This window comes from Alternaria atra (genome assembly GCF_907166805.1).
Source record: "Alternaria atra isolate CS162 genome assembly, contig: 36, whole genome shotgun sequence".
Classification (NCBI taxonomy): Eukaryota; Fungi; Ascomycota; class Dothideomycetes; order Pleosporales; family Pleosporaceae; genus Alternaria; species Alternaria atra.
In genome coordinates, this window is record NW_025091335.1 from 181,397 (window position 1) to 193,345 (window position 11,949).

General features: G+C 49.6%; 1 protein-coding gene across 1 annotated transcript; it reads left to right on the plus strand.

Annotated features, from left to right (window-relative positions):
- Positions 1-1,344: 1,344 nt before the first annotated feature.
- ALTATR162_LOCUS11718 (uncharacterized protein) lies at positions 1,345-10,876 on the plus strand (the record flags this gene model as incomplete). Its single annotated transcript, XM_043319360.1, has 6 exons — positions 1,345-1,673; positions 1,738-5,658; positions 5,707-7,538; positions 7,590-9,425; positions 9,478-10,235; positions 10,286-10,876. 6 exons carry the CDS (start codon positions 1,345-1,347, stop codon positions 10,874-10,876), a joined length of 9,267 nt encoding a protein of 3,088 aa, XP_043175295.1.
- Positions 10,877-11,949: the final 1,073 nt, after the last annotated feature.

Sequence of the window (11,949 nt, forward strand, 5' to 3'; positions counted from 1 at the left end):
TCATCGGCTATCTCGCTATGCTTGTGCTCAGGCGTATGGAACTACGAGAATCTCACTGTGAACACTGACCTGAAATAAAGTCGAAGTGCTTCTTGCGTGCCGGGTTAAAGAGCATCGCATATGCCTTGTCGTGCGGGGGAAGCCATCGCACCAGTCCTGGCGCATATATGCGTGACGTAGAGGCGCCGATATAGGTGCAGCAACAGCCCACCACCCTGCAAGTACAATGTTATCTTCCTACGATACGCAAGAAGCACCCTCTCTACCGAATACGATGATGGGGAAGGCCTAAACAGACCCCATCCACATGCAGAGAGCTGTTCAGCGTCGTGTATCGCAACCCAACACGTAACCCAAACTCGTTATGTACATACTCATCGCACGAAGGACTTTGTTTTGAACAGCTGAGGTTCTCCTGCAGTGTCACATAGATGTATACATCCACGATTGGTCAGTACTGGTGGGGTAGTGGCCATTGCGCATGGCAAGCTAGCCCGCATCGGTAAATTACGATATATGCAAACCGCAATATCCCAAATAGTCATTAGCGTCAATCTTTGCAGCGCGACAAGCTAACATGTGATCCGTTTAACATCATTGCCAGGATGGGCATCGATTTGTCTGGACAAACAAACCCGTTGACTGAGAAAAGGGAGTATCGGGAAAGGTTCTGTTCGAATGGAGCTTGGCGCTTTATTTTGCTATTGATAAGATACCCCCAAGCATCATCCCCAGAGAAGTATTCATGACAATTTTGTTCTTATTGAGGATCAAAATTGACTACGAATCCACATCTGTCATTTAACTTCCATGACATCTCTATGTATCGCGTATAAATTAGCTTGACGGTCAGTAATCCATAACAAAAAGTCGAATATCCTTGACCGCGTCCAAGTACCAGCTTCCCAGCTGAGCTGGAAGACATGCCAGAGGAAGTCAAAAAAAATATAGTATGTGTTACCATACAGAAATTCCAAGATTCCGGTAAGGTAACTTTGTCGGTACTCCCAACGCACTTGCTGCAGCCATACGTAAGCTTGCTGCATCCTGCAATCCTGCACCTCGCACTGCAACTCACATGGTTCAATATAGAAGGGTCTAGCCTTATGGAACCTAGTCTATCTTGTATGAATCCGATTCCAAGGATTTGACTCTATTGGGTTGCGTAGCTTGGCGCGTCACCGTGTTGCACGCTTTTACACGAAACAATCGCTTAGCTGCGCTAATTCTGCAGTCACTTCCGGCTTGACTTATGTGTTCGATGGGTACCTAGCTTCTCGTAATGACTTGCCGCGAAGCTCACCTTCTGCTAGCAGCTGAATTTTGAGTATCCCACCTTTCGCCATGTCCGTGTTCATGGAAGTGTTCAACCACCTTGTTTTACCACCACAGCTTCCTAGCAAACAGGACACCAACATTGAAAGCACTGGTGATGCCATCATCGCTCGACTCATTCATGCTACATTTACTCTGAGCCGACTCGTTAGCCAAGAAAAGACATTTCCCTGGTATGCGACTCGTCAGTACCTTCGTCGCTATCAATCTCTCCATGTACATGGTCGGCTCGAGAAGCTGTCACTAATCTCGAAATTTCGCAACTTCGATCAGGAGCAACCACTTCTCCTGCATATCGCAGAACAGAACGCCGCGCTTATCGTTCGTTACAATGTCAGGTATGTCTGCTGCCTATGGTTATCGGCACAGCATGAATTCCGCAGCTGATATATTCTACAACAGTACTCAAACAGAAGCTGTCATATTCGAAGCTTTCGAGATATCGCCCCCATCTGCCGAGGTTCTGGCTAGCGAAGGCACCCTTATCTGCGATTTCCCCGACTGCTCGGCGCAGATACCACTCAATGAGTTTCGAAAGCCGTCATTCCAACACGCACTAGCCGAATTCCTGGAAAAAGGCAGCATAGAGCCCTTGAGATGCTTCCAGACGTTCGTGACAAAAGCGCAAACCCCGATCGTCGAATCGCGTGATACGGGAAGTCCGGGGCTTGTAACGCACCTTCTCATACCCTTGCTCGAGTCTATTGGGTCACCAGTAGACGAAGACGTTCCTCGCTTGAGGAAACGGGTTCGTGATGATGCGAATATCGAGGCTACAGAACTCCCGTGGCGGAGATTGCCTCTCTGGATTGCAATACGCGTGGGGATCCAGAGACAGCTACAACTCTCGCTAGGAAACGGGGCTGGAAGAGCTTGCTACAAGTTCTTGATCACCACTCTGCTTGTTGAGCTTCTGCTCGAGTGCCCGGGAAGACTGGCACCTGAGCTGACGATGATCCTGCGAGCCAAAATCTGTTGTCGCCTTGCAAAACTCGAGCAAGAGAAGAATAGATCATTGGAAGTGCACGGCCAGCTATCCAACGCTACTACAGCCTTCTTCGAGGAGAGTATCACGCAAGTCACCCAGCTGGTGAATTTAGCTTGGGAGAAATTCAAGCGAGACACGACACGGCCTGTTCCCCAGCTCCCCACACGTGCTGATCAGCAAGCCCAATTCCTGTCTCTTCCCAACAGTGGATCATACCTCCAAAGTGTCCTGGAATCACGTCGCTCACAGAAGAGAACCTCCCCATCTTTGCGGCTTCCATCACTACACGGTACCACGATTGAGCAAGTTGAGCAGTTTACAGACAAGTACCATCGATTGACTGAATTGGAGAGCAAGATCGAAAGAAGGGAAGAACCTCAGTTAACTGAAGATCTTACTCTCGAGTCATTTTGCGAAAAGCTAGCAGGTGCAATACTCGATCTCATGAACAGTGTTGGGGCAATGTACGACTCCGACCCTGAGCAAATGTCCATCTTCATTCTGAGCCTTTTTGGACTTTGGGTGAGGCTGGACAAGTACATGGCCAAGATCTGCCCTATGATCCTGGAGTACCACCCAGTGTTTACTCCTGAGCTTCTAGATGCTCTGCATCTACCGACCGCCGCGGGAATGCGGCGACTCCGTGACATCCAGAGTCATCTTCACAGTAGATGCGAGGGATGCAAGCATCAGACGACCATATTTTCTAAGCCCAAGAAAGAGAGCTTTGTTGTGAGATATGTTTCGACCTCTAGCTCAATGCAGCAACTGCACCGAAGGATACAAATCGCATCGGAGGCATCTCGCCGGGCGAAGACGTCAGAGTTGGAGGCATGGTGGTCTGAGTTTGACAATCATTCTTTGGGCATCTCTGGAGGCACATGTACCTGCACGTTCAAACGTGATGGGACGCGAGACGTAAGGGGATGTACCAAATGCTGGCACTGGCGAACTCGAAACCGCATGCAGATCTATGCGCACGAGGACTTCCTTCCTAGCGATGCGATCAAAGCAGCAGCAGTCATCTTCGAGTTGGACATGCCAAAGTCTTTTGCCGCGTATCGCAATGCAACGTGGAAGATCTTCATGATGGCGTACCCTACCAAACCGCAGTCCGGATCGCCCACAAAACTCTTGGGAGACTACGACCCGCTTAGAGCGTATGCGTCGGGACACTCCACCGGTATCACTATTGCATCAACATCTAAATCATTCCGTGGCACGCACTACAAGGTCAGTAAGAAGAAGATGAAGGCATCTGAATCCGATGTACTTTATCCCAATGGATTGAACTTCTCCTACTTCGACATGGTTTCGAATACCTGGGTCAAGGACTTCGACAAACCATTGACCTTCGAACATGAGTGCGGAGTACATGTGCCGCTTGGGCTCCGAAGCTCCGTGATACCAAGCTCGTTGCACCCTCCCACGGCGACAACTGGGCCATCTTCATATGAAATCGTCGCATCGGAAACGCAGTGTCCATTTAGCTTGTCGGTACATGAGTTCACGGCTTGCCAGCGACTGCTTTCAGGCAAGAATCGTCGATGGCTGACGATGTTGGTCGAACTAGGCGCATCGAATATGAACTTCAGCAACGAGAGTACAATGCACATGTTCAATCACCTTGCCACTCAAGCTGGGCCGGCAAAGAGTAACTATGATACATTCGGCGACATTCATGCGGTATTCAAGGATATGTCATTTTGTGACTGCCTGGCCGCACAAGTAGAAAAACGCCTGAGTGACATTACTTCAAACTGGCGTGAGGTTCACTGTATGGAGGTTATGATTACGTTGAGTCTGCGCCTTTATGACTTGGCAGCCCCCATGACGCGAGCAAATGGTCTCTTGGTTCAGGCACGTTGCATCACCTTGGCTTGGGTTACACGTCTCCGAGCCGATGTTAGAAATGCCAAAGAAACGTCCATCGCGGAAACAGCCGCAAGGTATGCTTTTTGGGCGGCACTGCTCTGCCGTAGGACATTCTCCAACATCACAAAGTCCGACGCTGCCATGTCAGAGAATGATCTGTCAACATTTGTCCAGGCGTCATTGGCTCTTCAAGAAAACCTCCTTGTGGATGTGGCCAAGCTGCCGCCAGTCCTGAAGAGGATATTGATTCGAGATACCAAGACAACGTACAAGATCAGATCGCTCTTACTACGGTCCATAAGAGCCCATCCTCGAAGTATCGGCATGGCTATCAACGCATCATGGTCAGAACCGGGAGGTTCAGCTGAGAAATCTTTCCATAACTGGCAGCAAGTCTCACCCATACATGATCGATGGGTAGTAAGTTTTATGCAGGCTTCGATGAAGGACCAAGCAAACACGCAAGTAGTTCACTACAACTTCATGGAGGGTCACTTACTCGTCGATGGAAAGCCCTTAGGAAGACTTCCACGCGATATTCGAGAGTCAGATGAGGTGAGAGAGCTCTTTGGTGACCGAAATCTTCTCACCTTTCCGTCTGCTGCGTTCGGCATGTCGTATGTTCTCGCATCGCGGATAAGCAACCATGAGATACATTTTGGATCTCGTAACGGGCGCATCATCGTCCGCGCTTGGACTCGGGACGAGCTGCTGGAATATATTCCGTCTTACCTTTTCGTCGGGCCCGAGACTGCGGACCTTCCTGATGGACTCATCTCCAATTGTGCGCATTGGTTGAATCTGAACACAAGATGTCTTGAGATCCGACGCAAGCCTGTTCTGTGGAAGACAAGGATGAGCGACTGGAGGATTGACCTTATCAAACGGCAGGCTCATCGAAGCAACCGAACGTTATTGATCGATCCTAATTCTCACCTCTCCAAGCAAGTTGCAGATCTCTTTCGTCACTTTGAAGATTCACGCAAGATTACCATCTTTCAGCCTTTCAACTCAAGGGGAAGGCTATCTGTCGAGCTACGCCATTTGGAACTGTCGTTCTTCGTGAACTCAAAAGGGCTTCTCCAGTGCCGAGAGTTGAATGAAGAGATCGATCCCGATCAAGACGCTGGCACATTGTACGGTTTCGACAGCAAGATTGTACTGCGTGACGTCGCAAACAGTAAGCGTCGTAGCGTAATCATGCCGTGCGGACCAATATCATCTGTACGCCGTGGAATGCACGTGGCTGTCCGAGCGGCTGGTAGCACCGATTACGCAAAATTTGGAATCGACGATGTACTTGGACGCTTGTCATGCCCTTTCGAGCCGCGGCTTTTGTACGCAAAAGCCCAGTTCCATGCATATACATCATTCGTCATACCCGATCCATTGACTGGCCGTACCGGCACCGAGGAAGCGTTGCACATGCTCCAGTCGGGTCATTGCCAACCATGGGAACCGTTGGGAGGTACAGCAATCAACACTCTCTAGACAATTGCAGACCTTAGTCCAAAGCGAGAGTACTATCCGCAGCACAAGCAAGCACTGCAAACAGTTTCCTGGAATACAAGGCTTACCATGACCGTTCAGCATGATGCATACGAAGGGCTTGTGCAGAAGATACTCGAGAAGTCGGACCGCCTGCGGCTCTTTGTTCAAAATGCAGCTGAGGATGTAATCAATGCATACATCCCATCTCACCTTAGGGAACGGGGTCTTGCGCAGCGCCGCCTTTATGAGCGCAATTTCGACGGCACGACTCAAACGGCAGCTAGTGGTCGGATGTACAAATCCCGTGGCCAGCAAGCTGATTCGGTACAAGCACGCAACGTTTATCACATTGCGAACCTGTTCCGGAAGAAACCCTTCCAGATTTACACACATAGAGAGCTTTCTGCAATATTGCAGGATTGGCAGCTTATCGGCGGGTTCCATAAGGTACGTCAGACCGACGCCGCGAGTCTAAGCGACCTGGTGGAGAAGAGCGTCAATGAACAATGGGGCGGTCTTGTAAATATCTGTCGCCACTCCAATCTTGATCAGCCCTACAGCTTGATGTTCCGCCTGAGTGTTATGTCGCTCAATCCCACAACTGACCTAAACACCATCAAGATCCTGGCAGCGTTTGCGTCTCTGCCGACGTTGAGAAACTCAATACCTCCATCCTGTCCCTCATTCAGCCAGTTCAAGCTTAACGAATTGCCTGGCATACAATCCATCTTTCGTGTAATCTCTGTCGACTTACCGGAGAAGCGTCAGCGAATGCAGACAAAGGCTGAAGCAGAGCATCGAAAAGCATGTGAAGCTGAGGGGAAACGATTAGCGCAACACTTCCTTGATCAATGGCCACACAAGAAAGTTACTCTGAACGGGTTCGATTCGGATATCCTTGATGTAGGGCTCGCAATGGAGCGTGTCGTGCCTGAGTGGGAGCGCTTGCATTCGAACCTATCCCTCTCAGAGTACATAACTCATGTGCAGGACGTCTTAATACATCACAAGGGAAGGAGTGATACGTCACGTCCTGAGGCTTGGAAGTGGGAACAAGAACCATTTTCTGGGAAAACTTATGATCCTGTCGTACCATCGATCTCGAAAGATCTTCTTCGTAAATCGCTAGCAGTACCTTTCGGACCCCGGGCGTGCGAGCTGCTACTGCCTAGAGACAGTAAACTTCCTACCGGTATGGAGGAGAACACGAGAGCAAAGATGTCAGGCAAGGAGACCGTTGAGCTACGGCAGATCCTTTCGGTTTTCGCGCAGGCATCCAACCCTCTCCGCCAACAGTATGGACTTGATCTAAAGATGAGTCTTGACGCCCTGGAGAGAACCAGTAATCAGACTCAAGTTTCGCATACTACCCCAGATATCACAGTCAACGCAAAACGCATCCAAGATCTTTGTACGATGGTAGCCACTCACTTGTCTCAGATTCACGAAGCTCTATCCAAAAATGACGACCGCTTCTCATGGCTACACCTTGGAAACCTCTGGCCTTGCACAACGTCGATCGCGCTTTTGGAGCAACTGCGCTCGAGCTCGTCTTGCAAGTTCGGGGAGTTCGTACAAGAGGCGATTGTGGCACATGGTATCCTCATCACGAAGTTGCAGCGACTGACACGGATCCACAACGCGCTGTATCATGGTAAGGTCAAGGATCTTCAAGAAGAACTTGGAAACTTTGGCCATGAGAGTTGGAGTCCACTAGAATGGCCGGATTGGCTTCTCTTAGAGATTGATAGTGACATTCTAATCCGACAGGAGCAGGTCGATGTTGCACATGCAATCATTGCACCAGAATCGAGATACAACACGGTGTTGCAGTTGAACATGGGTAAAGGTAAGTCGAGAACACTGTAGACACAAAGCGCCCTCTGACAATCACCACTAGGCAAGACGTCGTGTATTGTTCCGATGGCAATAGCGTCGATAGGAGACGGCAAGCAGCTTTCGCGTCTCATCGTACCTAAGCCATTGCTTTTACCGACTGCGCAGATGATTCAGTCGCGACTGGGCGGCTTGGTCGGTCGCGAGATACGACACATTCCCTTCTCCCGCAAAACCAACATCAACCCGCAAACACTTCAGCTCTATAGAGACCTCCATCGGGAAATGTTAGATAGTCGGGGTGTTATGTTGATTGCGCCTGAACACCTTCTCTCCTACAAGCTTAGTGGCCTTCAACATCTTGCCAGCTCCAACTTGGAGACTGCACGCGAAATGCTTGAGTTTCAGGCATACCTAAGCTCGATTTCTCGGGACATCCTGGACGAATCGGATGTTTCATTGGCGGTAAAGACCCAACTCATCTACCCGAGCGGCAAGCAGACTACCGTGGATGGACACCCGCACCGCTGGAAAGTAGCGCAATCGCTGTTATCACTGGTGAAAGATCATCTTCCAGAGCTTGGGCGGAAATTTCCGCGCAACATCGAAGTCCTAGAGCGCGGCCAGGGTTATCCGATGATATACATCCTTCAAGCAGATGTGGAGGAGGATCTGCACCGACGCATAGTTGATGAGATCTGTACAGGAAGGACGTCATTTCTTCGCTTCGCAGACTGTACTTCGGATAGCTGGAACGCAAACTTGCGTAGAGTGCTCCTCGAAAAGAACTTGGACAGGAAGTTGTTGGAACGTGTGGCTAAATTGTTCACTGACGAGAACATTGCACTCAAAACACTATTGCTTGTTCGGGGTCTATTGCGCGATCGAATACTGCTGTTTTGTCTCAGAAAGCGTTGGAACGTACAGTATGGGCTGCACCCTAAGCGAGATCCGATGGCTGTGCCCTTTGAAGCAAAAGGCATTCCTTCCGAGCAGGCAGAGTTTGGACACCCTGACGCTGCGATTCTTCTCACCTGCCTGGCTTTCTATTACACTGGTCTCAGCCCAGTTCAATTCCGCGAAGCTCTTCGTCATATTCTCGCGTCACATGACCCTGCTAGCGAGTACGACAGGTGGACTAGCAGTTGCGATTCGCTTCCGGAGGCTCTGCATCATTGGAACGTTATCAATTCCGACGACCATGATCAGGTGGAGGAACTCTGGAGGCATCTTCGAACGAACAGCATCGTGCTCGATCACTACATGAATCACTTTGTATTTCCCGCGCACGCCAAACAGTTCGACATCAAGCTACAGGCCTCTGGATGGGATCTCCCCTTGTTCTCGCGGACAGAATCCGAGAAGACACTCACACGTGCAAGGACTACTGGTTTTAGCGGTACCAACGATAACAAAATGATGCTGCCGCTCACCATCCAGCAGAGCGATCTGCCAAGTTTGCATCAGACTAACGCTGAGGTGCTCACCTACCTATTGCAAGAACGAAACCGTGGATACCATATCGTAGCTCATGCCGGAAGGCGATTGTCAGAGACAGGATTCCTTAGACAACTCAGGGACAAGAAGATCCGCATTCTCATCGACGCCGGTGCCTACGTACTCGAGATGAGTAACGAAGATTTGGTCAAGGCATGGATGGAGATAGATACTGAGCCACCGGCAGCTGTGTATTTTGGCGCTGATAATCGAGCCTGGGTACGATATCGTGGTACTAAGGCGCGAGTCCCTTTGCTAGCAACCCCATTCGTCGACAATCTAGACAATTGTCTCGTGTACCTGGATGAAGCGCACACGCGAGGCATAGATCTGAAACTGCCTCAATATGCCTGCGGTGCGCTGACGCTTGCTCTTGGGCAGACCAAGGATCATACTGTGCAAGGTGAGTGAAAATATTTGATCTACAAGGTATTCAAAGCTGACGTTGAATCCAGCTGCCATGCGCCTTCGGCAGCTTGCAACTACTCAATCTATCTGCTTCTTTGCCTTTCCAGAGACACACCAGTCCATTCTTGACGTCTGTGGAATGAACGAAAACGACAAAGTCGACTCTTCTCATGTCGTTCATTGGTTGTTGGAACAGACATGCCGTACGAATGAACAGCTCCAAAATCTCTACATCTCTCAGGGTACTGACTTTTGTAATCGCATGAATGCGGAATGGGAGAACGCAGCTTTTCTCTTCAACGCTCAAGACAGGATTGCATATGTTAAGGTGCTCCAACACCCTGAGCAACAAACACTTGAGCAGTTATATGGAGGCCGCACGGAAGAAACCCACAGCCTATCCCCTCTTACGAAAATGTTCCCGCGGCTCGAAAGTTTCAAGAACAAGCTCAACCACCTGCGTCTGAGTACGGCAAAGACCGCAAGCCTCCTTCTCTCCTCTGCGCTGGAGGAGGTAGAACAGGAACGCGAGGTGGAATTCCAAGTTGAAGAAGTGCGTGAAGTGCAGAAAGCCTTACACTATGAAGCTCATGAGTTCCCTGGACTTCATCCTGCCATCTCTGGCTTTGTGAGTACTGGTCGTCTGTGTGGAGACATGGGATATGAACACGTGTTTGATGCTGTTTCACGCACGTCTATCGGCGAGAGGTTTGACATCGTAGGAACAGAATCTTGCTTGTTTGTTTCGGTGGAGTTCATGAAGACAATCAAGACGAACAAGGGTGGCTCGATTGATAACTTTCTGGTGAGTTCATCGTCTTTCGCGTTTTCTTAACATACTAATCATCTGATTAGCGTCCCGTCGAATGGATTCTTTACAACCCCATCACCTTCAACGCACTCATAATCATCGCCGAGGAAACAGAGATTGTGATTCCTCAACTTCGCACTCAAGCATCCCCTCCCAAAGTCCACCTCCTCACGTATTCAGCACCAGCCACAAAGAAGATGCTACCATTCAGTGGTCTACGATACTACTCTCTGCCAGCACTTCAGGGCGGACACATCATTCCGCAAAGCCTTATCATTGAACTCGGTATCTTCGCGGGCCGGTTGTACATGGAATACGAGGAATGTGTGTCTCTAGTGAAGTACATCGATAGTGCCAGCCTGAATAGGCCATCCGATGCAACAACGACTGAAACAATCAGCTTTATCCTGGAGTGGAGTTCCCTTCGTCGCAGGGGTCAGGATATTATGCACACTCCGCTTGGCTACGTGTGCCGGGGTCGTCCGTTGGGTATCGAGCATGCGTTCTTCGCGACCAACCATGCTGTTGATACTGGTGTAGTCGAATCATACCGCACTAATGGAGCTGTCACTCAGGCGCAAGAGGATGAAGACGAAGACGAGGACGAAAAACGGTATGATGTGGAAGAGAGCTAGCCTCATGTTAGTTCGAGCTGAATCCATTCCTGTCAACCATCGCCCTCTGTGTTCGACTAAAACGATAGCGCTATTGGTTCATTACGCAGGCTATGATTGCTCATGTAAGAAGTGCTGCAGATATCCATATGCGCTCTCCGTCAGAGTTTAGTATCGTGTATATATGCCATACAATATGGCCCATACCTAATTCGTTGATCGAGAAGCTTATCACATCAATGCCCCATTGCCTAGCAGCCTGCAAACAAACAAGGGTCTACCAGACCAAAGATTGAGTGTAAATCGATCATTTTCAGGGATCGGCATGGAGGGAGGTGGAGTCTCCACCTCCATCTCCATACCTCCATGGAGACTCCATACATTTTAAAGTTATTACTAATCAGGGTAGTGAAACGCCTAGGTGTTTCAAACAACACTTATTCTTATAGTAGATATAAAATTTGCTAATCGAGAGTCTATGATGGAGCAAACTGATAGATAGAAGTAGTACTATCTATTCTCCATTCCTACTACTACTGTCCGCCAGCGACTCTTCAAAGCGAGGTCCATAGTCGTCGTCAACGAACCCAAAGAGGGAAGGGAGATAGTCGTCGTTCTCCTCTGCCGTCTCACTAATAACCTGAGACCCTCTTACATCCTGTTTATGGCTGCCTACCCTAATTAAACTGTTTCTTCCCCAGTTCGCCAGGCATGTGACTGCCTCCAGGGCATCTTCAGTAAGTCTGTTTCTACGCGGAGAAAGAGTAACATCAGCTAAACTGAATATCCTCTCTGGCTCCACGCTCATAGCTAGGATCGAGAGGAGGTCAATCGCCATGCAAGAGAGCTTAGGGTACTGCGCCTTAACAGAAGGTCGCATCCAGTACTTGAACGGGACGATCGATAAGTCGGTCTCCCGCCGATCAGTAAGATAGGCATCTAGTTCATTTTGAACGAGGGATGGGATAGGCCACTTTCGGGTATCCTCGAGCTGCTCATCAATCCTTTGGTACTTTGGCTTCTTACGTCGACGTCGGTTACCAGATACCTCGCCCAGTGCCTCTCCAAAAGGTGGTGGCGAAGGGAGAGGAAGC